Source organism: Leucoraja erinacea, chromosome 1, assembly GCF_028641065.1.
Source record: "Leucoraja erinacea ecotype New England chromosome 1, Leri_hhj_1, whole genome shotgun sequence".
Lineage (NCBI taxonomy): Eukaryota > Metazoa > Chordata > Chondrichthyes > Rajiformes > Rajidae > Leucoraja > Leucoraja erinaceus.
Window position 1 is genome coordinate 36565545 of NC_073377.1, and position 18543 is coordinate 36584087.

Sequence of the window (18543 nt, forward strand, 5' to 3'; positions counted from 1 at the left end):
GGCCAAAGGTTTTCTTGCACAATGGTCTCTATTGTGGTGACTGATTTGGAAAACCTGAGGCTGCAAAGTGAGAGGACCTGTAGGACATGCCACCTCAGAAGGCCATGTGGGAACCGACAGATGAGCATGTAGTTTCCTCCTGCCCACTGGGGTCTGGCCATAATGACCATGGTGGTGCAAGCCCGAGGGCTCCACTCCTCACTCATACGTACATATGGGGGCATCAGCACTAATGTAGAAGATCAAGCATGATTTCATCATAATGGTGAAGCAGGCCCAGGCAATGACTTTACCCAGAGGTGATCTCGATCGGGGTTTTGCCCAGGTTCAGTTGCACCCATGTACAAATAATGGATGAATATCAAGCTCCAACAGATTCAAATTCTAGATTAACTTCCCTGACCAAAATTCCTCACCAACTTACAGCCACACACAGCTTTAAATGAGGACATTGCCTCTCAGTAAGCAAGCTCACATAATTCTTCAAACTAATTACTGATGAATTGTGCACATATTTAAGTGGATTTTTTTTTGCTTTTGACATTTGGTTATTTCTGGTGTATTTCATTATCAGTGCAGTGCTTTTGGCAGCTCGGGTTCTACATATAGCTCATTGTGTCATTAAAGACCACTGAGGCGAATATCTCCCTTTGCAGGACAAGAGAACCCTAACGGAAAAGTGCCGCAGCGGGTCGAGCAGCTGCCTCACCGTGCCATAGACTAGATTCAATCCTGACCTTAGGTGCTGACTTCTCCCTGAGATTGTGTGGGTTTCCTCTCTGTATTCTCCCCCCACCCCCCACCCACCCATCCCAAATGTGTAGGTTGGTCGGTTAATAAATTATCCCTTGTGTGTAGATGTGGTAAAATCTGGGGGGAAATGATGACATAGAAACATAGAAAATAGGTGCAGGAGTAGGCCATTCGGCCCTTCGAGCCTGCCCCACCATTCAATATGATCATGGCTGATCATCCAACTCAGTATCCTGTACACTATGGAGTGAATGAAATGTTTGATTAGATTGATGTAAATCAGTGATTGATGATCAGTGTGTTGGTGGGCCAAAAGGCATGTTCCCATGCTGTTTACCCCTTGACTAAAAGTGCTTCATCAAGCCGGATACAGTTCCAGATGAGGGCTGCTCAACCCACCCCAACGTCCTGCAAAACTAGCGGTATAGGTGGTGCTGTTATTCACGCTGTTTGTTAAATTTACTCTTTGGTTGTCTTTGATGAATGAAAATCTATATTACACAATATTAAATAAAAATGAAAAATTGATCATTTGCTTAAACTGTTCTTGAATTAATTCAGTGGAGGTTGAAGAAAGTAAATTTAAAAGAGAGGAGCATACCTGTTCTTTCGAGAGCTGGACAGTATCATTGAAAACAGTCCAGGTAACAGTTTGAAGGCAGGGTGGAGTTGTCAGGGATCCATTATATCGGAAAAAATGGGACAGCTGATGGGGCAACAAAGTGTTTACATCAAAACCAGGAATGTACACTTCATCACCTAAGATGGAATCAAAGTAGGTTTAGTGTAGAGATCGTCCCAAAACAATTTTTAATATCAGAAAATGTAAAATTCAAGGATAATTAACAAGAAATAAACATTTATCTTAATAAACAATTATTTTGTTGTCCTAAGTAAATTTAATGATTAATAATCTAAAACTCACAATTATTAGTTAGGAAAAAGGCAATGATACTATGATGTTCAATAATGTCACCTCACTTTAAAAAATAAATGTAGTATGAAATAAGCCTGGAATAGAACTACAGAATGTAAACAGGAGTGGTACACATCATTGGCCAGGTGTGCTATAGAAACATAGAAAATAAGTGCAGGAGTAGGCCATTTGGCCCTTCGAGCCAGCTGATCATCCAGAATCAGTACCCCATTCCTGCTTTCTTCCCATATCCCTTGATTCTGTTAGCCTTAAGAGCCACACCCAACGCTCTTGAATACATCCAGTGAATTGGCCTCCACTGCCTTTGTGGTAGAGAATTCCACAGATTCACAACTCTGACTTTTTACATATCTGAAGCTTCTTTAGATATGTAAAAACGAAAAGATTAGCGAAGACAAATGCAACTCCCTTACAATCAGAGGTAGGTGTATATATAATGGAAAACAAAGAAATAGTTCGAGTTAAACAAGTACTTTGGTTCTGTCTTCACTAAGGAAGGCACAAATAATCTCCCAGAAATACTAGGGGATCAAGGATCTAGTGGGAGGGAGGAACTGAAGGGAATCCACATTAGTCAGGAAATGGTGTTAGGTAAACTGTTGGGACTGAAGGCAGATAAATCCCCATGGCCTGATGGTCTGCATCCCAGAGTAGTCAAGGAGATGGCCCTAGAAATCGTGAATGCATTTTGATCATTTTCCAATGTTTTCTCGACCATGGGTCAGTTCCCGTGGACTGGAGGGTAGCCAATGTAACTCCACTTTTTGAAAACAAGGAATTATAGGCCAGTTAGCTTTACATCGGTATTGGGGAAAATGCTTTAGTCGATTGTTAAATATGTTAAAGCAGCACATTTGGAAAGCTGCGACAAGATTGGTCTAAGTCAGCATGGATTTATGAAGGAGAAATCATGCTTGACTAATCTTTTGGAATTTTCTGAAGATGTAACAAGTGGAATGGATAAGGGAGAGCCAGTGGAAGTGGTGTATAACCATATAACAATTACAGCACGGAAACAGGCCATCTCGACCCTTCTAGTCCGTGCCGAACACATAATCTTCCCTAGTCCCATATACCTGCGCTCAGAAATTGGTTCTGGACTTTCAAAAAGCCTTTGACAAGATCCCACACAAGATATTAGTGTGAAAAATGAGAGCACATGGTATTGGGGGTAGAGTATTGACATGGATAGAGAACTGGTTGGCGGACAGGAAGCAAAGAGTAGGAATTAATGTGTCCTTTTCAGAATGGCAGACAGTGACTAGTGGGTTGCCGCAAGGCTCGGTGCTGGGACCCCAGTTAATTCCAATATATATTGATGATTTAGACGAGGGAATTAAATGTGACATCTCCACGTTTGCAGATGACACAAATCTGGGTGACAGTATGAGCTGCGTTGAGGATGCTATGAGGCCGCAGGGTGATGCAGTATAATGTGGGTAAATGTGAGGTTATCCACATTAGTGGCAAGAAGAGGAAGGCAGATTATTATCTGAATTATGTCAGATTAGGAAAAGGTGAGGTGCAAGCATGCAGGTACAGCAGGCAGTGAAGAAAGCTAAAGGCATGTTGGCCTTCATTGCGAGAGGATTTGATTTTAGGAGCAAGGAGGTCCTACTGCATTTGTATTGATGTCCTAATTGGGTCCTTCTGCAGTTGTACAGGGCCCTAGTGAGACCACACCTGGAGTATTGTGTGCAGTTTTGGTCTCCAAATTGAAGGAGTGCAGCGTAGGTTCACCAGGTTAATTCCTGGGATGGTGGGACAGACATATGATGAAAGAATGGCTCGACTGGGCTTGTATTCGCTGGAATTCAGAAGGATCAGAGGGGATCTGATAGAAACATATAAAATTCTTAAAAGATTGGACAGGTTAGAGGCAGGAAAAATGTTCCCGACGTTGGGAGAGTCCAGAACCAGGACTCAGTTTAAGATTAAGGAGTAAACCATTTAAGATTGAGATGAGGAAAATCTTCTTCACCCAGAGAGTTGTGAATATGTGGAATTCTCTGCCACAGAAGGCAGTTGAGGCCAATTCACTGGATGTTTTCAAGAAAGAGTTAGATTTAGCTCTTAGGGCTAAGGGGGAAAAAGATGGAACGGGGTACTGATTTTACATGATCAACCATGATCATATTGAATGGCAGTGCTGGCTCTAAGGGCAGAATGGCCTACTCCTGCACCTATTTTTCTATGTTTCTATGTTCTATGTTTCTGGGTGAAAAAGTTTTTCCTCATCTCAGTCCTAGCGGGAAGGTTTGCTAATGCTACACGGGAGGGTATAAACTAGATTGACAGGGGGGTGGGATCTCGTGCAGGACAGAGGCACGTGAGAGGCTAGACGTTGGTATGGAGCGTGGTGTGGGAAAGGTTAGTGGACAGAATAGGCAGGTGAAAGGCAGAGGGCAAGGAAGAAGAGTTGGTTTAAGCTGCACGTATTTTAATGCAAGGGGTTTGACGGGTAATGCAGATGAGTTTAGGGCATGGATAGGTACGAGCGACTGGGACGTTGTAGCCACGACTGAAACCTGGTTAAGGGACGGGCAGGACTGGCAGCTCAATGTTCCGGGGTACAGGGAGTTTCAGTAGAGGGTAAGGGAAAAGTAGAGGGGTGAGGGGGAAAAAGAGGGGGGGGTTGCATTGTTGGCTAACAAGGATGTCAAGGCTGTGTTCAGAGGTGACATTGCGGACAGTTCGTCTAATGAGGCTATATGGGTGGAGCTGAGGACCAAGAAAGGGATGATCGTCTTGTTGGGGGTGAACTGCAGACCCTCGAATAGTCAACCAGAATTAAAAGAACAAATGTGCCAGGAGATTGCAGACAGCTGCAGATCAGATAAGGTTGTTGTAGTAGGGGTTTTTAACTGCCTAAATTGCCTACCCCTTATACTTAAATTGTGACCCTGGTTCTGGATTCCCAACATCGGGAACATTTTTCCTGTATCTCGCCTGTCCAATCCCTTAATAATTTAATAATTCTTGCGTTCTAAATGTTAACCCAACATACATTGCATTTGTAGGTTTACTTCTAAATTTTTCTTCAATGTTCAGTTATGTTTTATAAGTAGGTGTGTGAAGTGGTGTGAAAATATCTCCTGGGATTTACAGCTGCATCCACAGAAGCCGTGCTCTTAAACTGCGGTTCAAAATATTGTGCACGAGTCAAATTCTTTAGAGGAGGATGGAAGACAAAGTTGGATGATCAGCCATGATCATATTGAATGGCAGTGCAGGCTCGAAGGGCCGAATGGCCTACTCCTGCACCTATTTTCTATGTTTCTATGGTCTGGAACAAACGTGAGAAACAATAGAGAAAGGAGGGAAAAGGAATACGAAACAAAAAACTCTATTTCGTGCAGAAGCCTATTATTAAATCACAGAGGTTAAATTAGATAGTCCACCTTCCCCCACAAAATAAAAGTCATGTGGATCTTGTGAGTGATTACTTTGCATTTGTTCATTGGAATGTGTGGCAGCAGGTCAGCTTTGTGCTATCTATTTATATGAATGATCTCTGTGTGTACCCGGACCTAACCGTACAACTCACTGGTCTGATGTATTAGCAGAGAACTTGCACCAATTGCAATTCGTCTGCTCAGCTTAAAGCTCTTAAAAGGGAAGTGAATTGTGGCTGGAGGTGTAAGGTGCACACACAGGGTGGTGAGCACATGATGACTGTGATGATGCTGCCCACATAAGAGTCATAGAATCATAGAGTCATACGGCACAGAAACAGGCTCTTCAGCCCAACCGACCAAGATGCCCCATCTACGCTCGTCCCACCTGCCCGTGTCTATCTAAACCTTTCCTATAGAAACATAGAAACATAGAAATTAGGTGCAGGAGTAGGCCATTCAGCCCTTCGAGCCTGCACCGCCATTTAATATGATCATGGCTGATCATCCAACTCAGTATCCCGTACCTGCCTTCTCTCCATACCCCCTGATCCCCTTAGCCACAAGGGCCACATCTAACTCCCTCTTAAATATAGCCAATGAACTGGCGTCAACTACCCTCTGTGGCAGAGAATTCCAGAGATTCACCACTCTCTGTACATGTACATGTCCAAATGTCTCATATTTTATTTCAGTACCTGCCTCAATAACCTCCTTAAGCTGCTAGTGCCATATACCCACCACCCTTTACCTGTGTGAAGACTGAAGTTTATATGGAAGAGGTTATATGTATTGAGAATCCTGCCAGGAGGCCCGAGTCTGTTACAGAACACGAAGGAAGCTGGGATCGACTTGGTTCATGTTCGACTTAAAGAACATCTTCTCTGGCATTGAGATAGGGGGCCCCCTTCTTTGGTGCACTTCTGAATCGAAACATCAACTTAGCCAATGTCTCAGTTTCAATTGCTGTAATTGTTATATGGTTATATGGTTATAATTGCTGTGCCTCAAGCAGATATTCATTGCCACGAGTGCAGCAACAAAAGCTCTCACTTGCACCATGCCAGCTCGGACTTCTGCCATCACAGCTGTGTCCCAGCACTCCAGGAATCCACAATATGTCCCAGCATTCCGTAAATCCCCACAATATCCCATCACTCCGGGAATCCACACAGTCCAATGGTTCCTGAAATCCACACAGTCCCATCACTCCAGAAATCCCCACAATGTTCCAGCACTCTAGACGTCCACACAATATCCCAGCACTGCGGGAATCCACACCATGTTCCAGTGCTTCAGTAATCCCCGCAATGTCCCAAAACTCCTGAAATCCACACAATGTCCCAAAACTCCTGAAATCCCCACAATGTCCCAAAACTCCTGAAATCCCCACAATATCCCGGCACTCCAGAAAACTGATGTCTGACAGCCCAGACTGATGCAGTTGAGTCTACAGAAATGCTCGATGCATTCAGGTAGCTACTCTGTCACTGTGTGGAACTTACTGAGATACAGCAGTCACAAAGCACAGGCAGGCTAAAGATGGCCAAAGATGAGAAAGCCCGTTTCTGTTGTAATACTACAGACGTAAGGAATAACTTCATTGTTCTGTTTGGGTACATATGACAATAAAACACTCTTGATACACATTCAGCTTATTTGTCCCGGTAAATAGAGAAACAGAGTGAATTGTTATATATGGCAGAGGCTGGCATACATCAAAATACTTTGCTGCTGGCTACAGCTTCAGTCGTGTGGAAATGCCTTGTCACATTGGCAGCTCTTGACACCGAGATCCTTGTCAAGAGTCACATGTGTTTAATTGTCAAATGTAGTGGCAATGCAAGAATGAAACTTACTTGCTGCAGCATTACAGGCCCATTAATTAAAAAAAAGGAATAAGGAGAGGATTAACCCATGTGCAGACTGGAGCACAATATCCCTGATCTGTCTGGTTGGTCATGAAGTGATACTGGACCTCACCAGTTAAGCTTGCTACAGTGACTATTCTGGGAGGGAAGAGATAACAGGAATTGCTGAAACAAGATAAAGAACAATGCAATGCATTCCACAGTAAGTCCCTTGGGGCAAGCAGTGACATCTCTCTGTACCAGGCTGGTAAACCCGAGACATTGTGACTTGACTTAGGAATGAAGTAAAGATAAGAGTGCTTGCTGCAGCCAGGGCTGGCAAATGTACGGCCTCGGCTGCTGCCACGGATAGCCTCCGCTGTAAAGCACCAGGGGTCTGATTAGAGCTACAGCAAAGCTAAGTATAGAGGCCTGGTTAAGAGACAACCAGAGTACGAGGTGTTCATGCAATTCTAATAACTTCAGATCATGCATTTAACTGCACCCAACTGGGCGGCACAGTAGCACAGTGCTATAATTGCTGCCTTACAGCGCCAGAAGCCCGGGTTCGATCCTGACTACAGGTGCTGTCTGTATGGAGTTTGTATGTTCTCTCTGGGACCATGTGGCTTTTCTCCAGGTGCTCTGGTTTCCTCCCACATTCCAAAGCCACATTGGAACGTGGGAGGAAACCAGAGCACCTGGAGAAAAGCCACATGGTCCCACATTCCACATTCAAATTCCAAAGGTTAATTGGCCTCTCTAAATTATTCCAAGTATGTAGGATTGGATAGCATAGAGCTAGTGTAAGGATAATTGCTGGTCAGTGCAGACTCTGTGGGCCAAAGGGCCTGTTTCCACGCTGTATCTCTAAAACTAAAACTGGTTCAGTGCCGGTAACTGTATGTCTGCGCATTGGATGAAAAATGTGCACTTTATCTGGAAATCTGTATGTCAAGTGCCATGTCCACGTATGGATGGGTTAAGGTACACAATCTTGCTTGCAGCAGCATCAGACTCGGGAGAATATACAAAAGCATAAATTATACATAAATGCTACAAGACAATAAAAAAAGACCAAGTGGAAAAAACCCCAAGATATTCGAGAGAAAAACAGAATTAGAAAACAGGTCTTTAGTACAATAATGGTTAAGGACAAGGCTGGTCCACAAGTTAAAGTTCCAAACTGGGGCAAGGACAACTTTGATGGTATTATTCAGGAGCATCAAAAGTTAATTGCAGTAGGTTGCTTGTGGGGAAAGGGATGTCTGGAGAGTGGGAGGCTTTTGAAAGTGTGATAGTGAAAGTTCCAGGCATACTTGTTCCTGTAACGGTGAAGGGTTGGAGCAAGGGCATGGTAGGTTGGAGTAAGGACATTCGGATGATGAGAGAAATTGAGGCTCTTGTCAGGAAAAAGAAAGAGGCATGGATCAGTTATAGATGGCCAGAATCAAGTGTACAGGGGATTGAGGAGTGTACTTAAGAAGGAAGCCAGGGGGGAAGGGTGGGGGGGCAAAGGCAAAAAGGGGCATGAGATAGTTCCAGCAAATAAAACAATGAATCCAAAGAGATTTTATATTAATGGAAAAATGGTAACTAGAGAGAGAATAGGGATCTACATGAAACAAAGTGGTCATTTATGTGTGGAGCCAGAGAAGGCACAGGAAAAAGGCATGAAAATCAAGGAATTTAGGAAAGTTAATGGTGATGTCTTGAAGACAGTCTGCATTGCAGTCAAAGCAGTGGTGGATGTCCTAAAATGTATGAGAGTAGGTAAATCTCTTCAGCCTGATTCAATATATCCAAGGATACTGTGGGAAGCTAAAAAATAAATTGAAGGAGTCCTGGCCGAGATATACAAATCATCGTTAGACCCAGGTGAGGAGTCAGAATACTGGAGGGACTAATGTGCTCATGTTTAAGAAAGGTTGCAAAGAAAAACCTGGGAATTGTAGACGTAAACCATAGATTGGTGTTAGGAAAGTTATTGACGAGGTTTCAGAGGGATACCATATACATGCATTTGGAAAGACGAAAGTTGATTAAAGATAGTCAGCTTGATTTGGTGCATGGGAGATGGCACTCATGAATTTGATTGTCTTTTTAAGAAGGTTGATGAAGCCAAGACCATAGATGCAATCTATATGGTCTTCAACATAGCCTTTAAAAAGTTTCTACATTATAGGCTGTTGTGGGAGATTAGATTACATGGGATCCAAGGAGAGTCGGCTAACTATACACAGAATTGGCTTAATGATAGGAAGCAGGACTGTAATTAGTGGTGTGCCTCAGAAATTGGGCCTCATTGCTGTTTGTCATCTATATCAATTATTTAAATGAGAATGTACAAAGCATGATTAGTAAGTTTGCAGATGACACCAAAGTGGTATGACAGTGAAGATGGTTATCAAGAATTACAGCAGAATCTTGATCAACTGCGCAAACTGGACTGAGAAGTGGCCAATCGAGTTTGGAGTTCAGCCACATACATTAAATACAGCAATGGGTAATGGATTTCCACTAAGCTGAACAGAATCTTTTTTTCAGGTACATTTTGTTTGTTTTGTTGGTTTATAGTACACTAAGTATGTCACACCTGATAAAAAGCCTTTAAATTAGTACTGAGACCCAGGATGTTTGTCACTGAACATTGAGTGACAGCCTCTCAAACTATTTTTTAAAATTTCAAAATTAAACTTTATTCATGAAATAATTTACAAGAAATTCAAAATAATACATGGCTTTGATGTTTTCAAGAGATGGTTAAATATAGGCCTTAGGGCTAATGGAATCAAGGGATATGGGAAGAAAGCAGGAATGGGGTACCGATTTTGAATGATCAGCCATGATCATATTGAATAGCAGTGCTGGCTCGAAGGGCCGAATGGACTACTCCTGCACTTATTTTCTATGTTTACTGGTATATTGGTCAACGAGGCCAGGAGCTTTGTAGGTAGAATGTATAAACTTGATGACACTATAAATGCAGTGACTTGACAAGACTATGAACATATAGACTGGGCGGTACTATTGATGTAAAGAAAGCCATGTATCATTTTGAATTTCTTGTAAATTATTTTATGAATGACATTTAAATTTGAAATGTAAAAAAATAGTTTAGCAGTGATCGCCGCAATAAAGGAAGCATTCCCATGGTGATCCATGCCCAGGTCAGTTTATGTTGTACTCTATAGTATAGCTACAAAAGAAACACAATACACTATAGTTACATTGATGTAATGTTCAACCAGTTTAAAGGTTTTTTGTTTGGTGTGACATGCTTAGTGTATTAGAAAACAACAAAGCAAACAAAATGTACCTGAAGAAAAGATTCTGTTCAGCGTAATGGAAATCCATTGCCCTCATCCATCAGCATTTTGCATTGAAGATGATATGTTATCTCAAATATTATCACCACATAATGGTGGCATTTATCATCATCATTCTTCACCGTCCTGCACTTAATATCCTAGTCACACAGGCAATGGAACACAAGTGACCTTAACAATAACATCTTTGTTTCACTCAGCAACTACATCAATGTGTTCCCAAACCAAGCTGTAGTTTAGGGGTAACATGAGGGGAAACTTCTTTACTCAGAGAGTGGTAGCGGTGTGGAATGAGCTTCCAGTGGAAGTGGTGTCGGCAGGTTCATTTAAAAATAAATTGGATAGGCATATGGATGAGAAGGGAATGGAGGGTTATGGTATGAGTGCAGGCAGGTGGGACTAAGGGAAAAAAGTTGTTTGGCATGGACTTGTAGGGCCGAGATGGCCTGTTTCCGTGCTGTAATTGTTATATGGTTGTTATATGGTTATATGTAGCAAATTTAGAAACAAGGAACTGCAGATGCCAGTTGACCCAAAAGGACACAAAGTGCTGGAGCAAGTCAGTGGGTCAGGCAGCATCTCTGGAGAACATAGATAGGTGGAGTTTTGGGTTGGGACCCGCTGAGTTAAGAACTACATTTATTTCTATTGCTCCAGCCATACTCCCCATCGTCCCAGTCTGGTCCTTTGATGGACATCCTGTCCACCTGTAACCTGTTCATTCCACTGAACTCAAAAACACCTTCAGCACTTGGAGCACTTGTTTCAACAACAATGGAAATTGCGTTTCATTGCCAGGATTTCACAGGCTCATTATCTCATGGCCCAATCGTACTTTGTACTATTTGAATTTTTCCAAACCTGGGTAATTAAAGCAAACTGATGGAGGAATACAGTGGGCCAGGCAGCAACTATGGAGGGAAATGGAAAGATAATGCTTCACGATGAGACCTTTCTTCAGACTGATGTAGTTGAGGGGGCAAGAGCTGGTACTGAGAGGTGAGGGGAGGGGATGGGGCGAGAATTAGAAAGTGATAAGTGGATTTGAGCAAGTAGGAGTTGGTTGGCAGATGAGTTGGGTGGGGAGGAGATGAGTGGAGATGGTAACCAAGGCTGGAGGGGATGTGGAGAAGACAAGGGCACAGATTGTGGAATCTGACAAAGAAGAAATATGGGGAGTGAAATGAAGAACCAGATGAAGGGATACTAGGTGGAAAACAATGAGGGGGGAGGTAGGTGGGGGAGGTGGAGGGAGAGGGACATGAATTTGGACAATTCAATATTGATGCTACACAAAAACTTTCTGACCGACATACACTACAAACCCACTGACTCCCATGGCTATCTGGACTACACTTCTTCCCACCCTGCTTCCTGTAAGGACTCCATCCCCTACTCCCAATTCCTCCGTCTACGCCGCATCTGCTCCACGGATCCACACCAGGAGATCTGAAATGTCCTCATTATTCAGGGAACGGGGGTTCCCCTCCTCCACCATAAATGAGGCTCGCACCAGGGTCTCTTCCATACCCCGCAAACTGCTCTCTCTCCCCATCCCCCCACTCGCAACAGGGCCGAGTCCCCCTAGTCCTCACCTTTCACCCCACCAGCCGTCACATACAAAAAGTAATCCTCCGTCAGTTTTGCCACCTCCAACGTGACCCCACCACTCGCCACATCTTCCCATCTCCCCCCATATCTGCCTTCCGCAAAGACCGCTCCCTCCTTAACTCCCTTGTCAATTCTTCCCTTCCCTCTCGTAACCCCCTTTTCCCTTGCAACCGCAAGAGATGTTTGTCCCTTTATCTCCCCCCTCGATTCTTCAAGGCCCAAAATCGTCCAGGTGCGACAGAGGTTTACCTGCATCTTCCAACCTTCTATTGCGTCCGCTGCTAGATGTCAGCAGATCTATATCGGTGAGACCAAGCGGAGGTATCGTTTCGCCGACAAATAACCAAGCTGACCTTGACTTGAGACTCCCCCTCCCACTCCGTCTCCGACCTCTCTGTCCTGGGTCTCCTCCATGGCCACAAGCAGCACCGGAAATTGGAGGAACAGCACCTCATATTCCGTTTGGGGAGTCTGCAATGAACATCGATTCTCCCAATTTTGTTAGTCCTTGCTGTCTCCTCCCCTTCCTCAGCCCCCCTGCTGTCTCCTCCCATCCCCCAGCCTTCGGGCTCCTCCTCCTCCTTTTCCCTTTCTTGTCCCCGCCCACCCCCGTCCCCGATCAGTCTGAAGAAGGGTTTCGGCCCAAAACATTGCCTATTTCCTTCGGTCCATAGATGCTGCTGGACCCGCTGAGTTTCTCCAGCTTTTTTGTGTACCTTCGATTCTCCAGCATCTGCAGTTCCTTCTTAAACTCAATATTGATGCTGTTCAGTTGTAGGCTGCTTAGGCAGAATATGAGGTAGCATTCTTCCTGTTTATGTGTGGCCTCCCTCTGGCAGTGAAGGAAGCAAAGGATAGACACGTGGCACTGGGGGCTAGCTACTTGAGAGCTCCTGCTGGCCTTGACAGACTGAGAACAAGTGTTCGGTGAAGCAGTCTACACAGAGTCAGTTATATAGCACGGAAACAGGCCCTTCGGACCAACTTGCTCATGCAGACCAAGATGCCCAATCTAGTCATACCTGGTCCATATCCCTCTAAACATTTCCTATCCATGTACCCGAGCCTAACGTTTGTGGTGGGCAAGTTACTGGAGAGTATTCTGATGGATATGATATATACTCTATGCATTTGGCTAGACAGGGGCTGATTTGGGACAGTGAGCATGGTTTTGTACGTGAGAAATTGTGTCTCACAAGTCTGATTGAGTTTTTTTTGAGAAAGTAACAAAAAAGGTTGATGAGGACAAAACTGTGAAAGTTGTCTATATGGACTTCAATAAAGCATTTGAGAAGGTTCCGCATGAAAGGCCACGCTGGAAGGTTAGTTTGCATGGGATCCAGGGAGAGATAGCTGACAGGATAGTGAATTGGCTTCATGCAAGGAAGCAGAGGGTGATGGTGATGGTGGACTGTAGGCCTATGATTAGTGGTGTGTCTCAAAGATCGATGTTGGGCCCGTTGCGGTTGCAATGCTATCCTCTTGTTCATTTTGGCAAGAGGAAGAAATTCCCACTGTCAGTTATACAGAATAGCTCACTGGGCAGTTCTTGGGAAGGGGCACTTGGAATTAAAAGCAGATAAGAGCAGTTGGCTTAAAAATGAATACATTACAGGTATCGGAAAATTGCTTGCAATTGTGCCATGACGCTTATAAAATTCCATGAGGGTTCTCCTGACGTAGTTGTAACTATGATGAGAGATAGGAAAACTACTATTAATAAGTTCGGATGGAAATTCAGAAACAACAGCAGTAAAGTGGAAATTTAAGGAACTCTTGGAATGTTTTTTTGAAATAAATAGACTCATGTGCTAGGATATTTAAGGTTTAATTAAATAAGTAGCCTTAATGATATTAAGTGATTTATTTTGCCACTAGTAAACCTATTTTTCGTAGGTATAATAGCAGTTCAGCGTCACAACCTTGTACAGCAAAGAAATAGGGCCATCAGCACACTACGTTCAGGAACCTTTTTACCCCTCGACACCAAACACACATAAGCCCTAAACTATGAAGCATGCCATTGCCTTCTCCACCACATCTACTTGTATTGATCTACATCCTACTGTATAGCTTTGGACAACCTTCCTTGCTATTCACAACACCACCAACTTTCAGGTCTTCAGCAAGCTTTTTGATCATACCGCCTGCATTCACATCCACGTCACTAATATACATCACAAGCAACAAGGGTACAGCACCAACCCCTGCAGCACACTACTGGTTAGATATCCAATGAGAAAAAGTTCTTCCATCACCACACCCTGCTGTTGTATCCTGTTAGCCAGCTTGGTATGGATCTCATGTGCCTTAAACTCTGGACCCGTCTACCACATGGGATCTTGCCAAATGCCCGACTAAAGTCCATTTTGACAACATGTAACAAACTACCTGCAAAAATCATAACCAAATTAGTAACACAGGATTTCCCTGCACAAAATCATACTGTCAATCAGCACCAGGCTTTCTAAATGTACCTAATTTAGTCCAAATTATCATTCTGATGTTGCACTGAAGAAGAAAAACTACATTTGTTCCCGAGTACAAGCAACAGAACAATGAAAAATAAAATTGCTGGAATACCTCTTCACACATTTTTCCGCCCTTGCATGCGAATAGATTTTTACCATAATTATCGGTCTTCCCTTTGCTGACTAATACTGAAATATTCATAATCATTTAGATTCTGGGATCCTAATGGTACTGCATGGTACCCATGCATCAACAGTTATCAGCTACATCTGATAACTTAGTGTTAAACAACCAAATCATTTGATTAATCAATTAGGTCAATTGACAAAAGCCATGGCAACAAGGCCCAATGAGCAGTGGCATGAAGAACACACAAGATATAACTACAGTGAATAGGGCAACTCAGCCCAATAGCAACAGAGCAAATATCAAGGGCCAGGGTGATAAATAATACTGGAATTGGAACAATAGGGCTATTGTTGTCACAGCTTAGTAAATTATGCCATTTTGTCTGACATTTTGATAACATAAAACCTTATCAAAAGATTTGGCAACTTCCTACCTGGCAGAAATTAACCAGAGGGGCCAGAAACTATGCGTAATAACAGGAGGAAATTAGAGTCCCAACTCCTAATGGAGTTCTTGGATATATTTTGTCGCCTGGTTTGGTCAAATCTAGATTTCTTTCTTAACTTCCTACAAGCCTGGTTTTCTTCATCCCCCTTTCTCCATTATGTTCCTATTTAAAATGCTGTTCATTGGATTGTCTTCTAGTTCTGAAGGATTGTTCAAGAGTGAAATAGTAAATTGTCTGTTCTCCTCACATTTGCGGCTTGACACTGCACATTATGTTTTTGATGCAAAAATGTTAACATTAGCAATATTTTACTTTCTCTATGTATTTGTGAGTTTGTTGCACAGTTGATCAGCAACGGAATAATGCTAGACATGCCAAAACGCTCTCAACACTAGTGCAAATCTGTAGACTAAATGAAATAAATAATTTACATGTCTTTGAAATTATACCCAACGTCTGGAAACTTATTCAAGATATCCTGTAAACTGTTGTAACTTGGTGGCAACAGTAATCGAATTAATGTGCCCTGCTGATTTTGAAACAACAGAAAACAATGTCGACAGTGTAGAAACTTGCGGTTGTCTATCTAAAGAGATAATTATTCTTGGTAATTTGGGCAAGCATGTAATTACCTTCTTGAGAAATGGCTTCCAGTTTATCAAAAATGTGATTGTAATTTTCATTATCATTCGGTCCAATCTGCAAAATGAGAACATTGAAACCATTTAAAAGTCTGACCAACAGGACACAGGATTTCATTTAATTAAATAGCTTTATTCATAGCAGAGGCAGCAAATTAACAGCACAAAGGTCCGAAGCATCTCCAGAAATCTTAACAATCACCTATGGTCATCATGCCAAAAAGAAAAATAATAGGACAAATGACCAAAGGGCTAGGCATTAAAGGGGTGCCTAGATAAAGGAAAATAAAATAAAAAGAGTCAGGAAATAATTCCTGAACTTAGGTGGACAAAGTGCTGGAGTAACTCAGCAGGTCAGGGAGCATCTCCGGAGAACATGAATAGTTGATGTTTCAGGGAGAGACCCGAGTTTGGGTCTTGGCAAATTATGGCTCATTACCCAGAGGTGGTGGAATGCTTAGGAGAGTGGAGAGGAATTATCAAGAGCTTTGAATTTTGTTTATTATTATCTGTTAAATACTGTCTTTACAAACCCGTTGTGCTGCTGTTGCAAGTAAGAACTTAATTGTTCCATTTTGGTACACGTGACAATAAAACACTCTTAACTCTCGATAGAGGGATATAAAGCTACAGTAGATTACAGTGAAATAGAGCAATACCACAGAGAGATTTGTGAACGTGGAATTCATCAAACCAAGGCAATACTTAACTGGAAGCCACAATTGGCACAGACTGTAGGTTAACTAGACTCAGTGTAGAGGGGACATGGCAACAGATTGAGATGACTACAGTGTTAAAGAGATGTTGACGGCAGGAAAGCTTTGGAACAATTCAACTCTTGTGATAAAAAGAGGGTTGGAATGAACAATGTTAAGAAGGCGCAGGAGACTAATGGTTTGAGCAATGACATGGATGTGTTTGTAGTCTATCCTGCAAGATAAAAAAAAGACACCCAAATGTTGAAGCCTTGTTCATTTCTAGACAGTTGCCTGGGGACAGATTAGAGTAATGTCCCTGTCCCACTTAGGAAACCTGAATGGAAACCTCTGGAGACCCCCCCCCCAAGGTTCCCGGAGGTTTTGGTCACTCTCCCTAATGGTCGAAAGTGGTTTCCGAGTAGTCGAGCTTCTTTTATGTTCCGGCGATAATTTCAAAGAATTCAAAACCAGCCTCGACTAAAAATAGGTTGCTGTTTTAAAAATCGGTAATTTTTTAATCGAAGCTGGTTGTGATGCTAGTTGTAGGTGGTTACCAGAGGTTGCAGGTAGTGGAAGGTAAGACCTCCCTGGTGGAATAAAACTGGGTGAAAACAAGGTTAATATTAACATAAGCATGTGACCTCTGTCACTCCGGGACTTCACTTCAGAATGATTTAAACAAAACCAAAAAAACCTGTGAGGCTTTTATAGTAAGAAAAAAAACCTTTTCTCTGCTAAAAGAACTCTGCGACTATGATTGAGCACGCCCAGGAGTGACAGAGGTCACACGAGACATTGATGGAGGCTGAAGTATGCTCATGTGAGCAAGGGTGCAGCATAGGTTTACAAGGTTAATTCCCAGGAAGGCGGGACTGTCATAGGCTGAGAGAATGGAGCAGCTGGGCTTGTACACTCTGGAATTTAGAAGGATGAGAGGATATCTTAATGAAACATAATATTATTAAGGGTTTGGACACGCTAGAGGCAGGAAACATGTTCCCGATCATAGGGGAGTCCAGAACCAGGGGGCCACAGTTTAAGAATAAGGGGCAAGCCATTTAGAACGGAAATGAGGAAACACTTTTTCCACACAGAGAGTTGTGAGTCTGTGGAATTCTCTGCCTCGGTGGTGGAGGGTGGTGGAGGCCGGTTCTCTGGATACTTTCAAGAGAAAGCTAAATAGGGCTCTCAAAGATAGCAGAGTCGGGGGATATGGGGAGAAGGCAGGAACGGGGTACCGATTGGGGATGATCAGTCATGATCATGCATGTGTGGTCCCTACCATCTGGATAATGGTGTTTAAGAGGGAACTGCAGATGCTGGAGAATCGAAGGTTACACAGAAAAGCTGGAGAAACTCAGCGGGTGCAGCAGCATCTATGGAGCGAAGGAAATGGGCAACGTTTCGGGCCGAAACCCTTCTTCAGACTGATCGAGGGTGGGGGTGGGTGGGGACAAGAAAGGGAAAAGGAGGAGTAGCCAGAAGGCTGGAGGGTGGGAGGAGACAGCAGGGGAGCTGAGGAAGGGGAGGAGACAGCAAGGACTAACAGAATTGGGAGAATTCGATGTTAATGGTGTTGAGGATGATGGAGGATGATGTGCTCAACCTAATCAAATGATCAAGATGTGCTTTAACCTAATCAAATGATCAAGACATTGAGGATTAAATTCAGGTTGGAGTATTTATTACATCTGTTACAAGTGTACAGGATGTTATTCGTGATTTAGGTCAGAGTTGTTTAAATAATTGGATAGGAATGCACTTATTTGGAAGGATTCATCAGGATGTATTCAAGAGAGTGTTAGATTTCGCTCTTAGGGCTAACAGATTCAAGGGATGTGGGGAGAAAGCAGGATTGGGGGAACTGATTTTGGATACAGAGAGTGGTGAATCTCTGGAATTCTCTGCCACAGAAGGTAGTTGAGGCCAGTTCATTGGCTATATTTAAGGGGGAGTTAGATGTGGCCCTTGTGGATAAAGGGATCAGGGGATATGGAGAGAAGGCAGGTACAGGATACTGAGTTGGATGATTAGCTATGATCATATTGAATGGCGATGCAGGCTCGATGGGCTGAATGGCCTACTCCTGCACCTATTTTCTATGTTTCTATGTATTCAGACCCATTGGGGTAGGAAATGGTTTGCAAGTGACATGATGAACTGCAAGGTGCTGGAGGAACTCGATTGGGCAGCCTTTGTTGAGGGAATGGGCAGATGACGTTACGAGTCAAGACCCTGGTTCAGACCGATAGCAGTAGGGGGGAGAAAGCTGCAGGAGCA

General features: G+C 43.1%; 1 protein-coding gene across 2 annotated transcripts in view; it reads right to left on the reverse strand.

Moving 5' to 3' along the window:
- Positions 1–18543, reverse strand: part of ca9 (carbonic anhydrase IX) — an 86823-nt gene that overhangs the window by 41442 nt on the left and 26838 nt on the right. For both annotated transcript variants that reach the window (XM_055632979.1, XM_055632969.1), the window contains exons 6-7: positions 15557–15623; positions 1355–1512 (exon numbers count right to left, since the gene is read on the reverse strand). In XM_055632979.1, coding sequence (XP_055488954.1) covers positions 1355–1512; positions 15557–15623 — 225 coding nt within the window. The remainder of the gene's footprint in view (positions 1–1354; positions 1513–15556; positions 15624–18543) is intronic.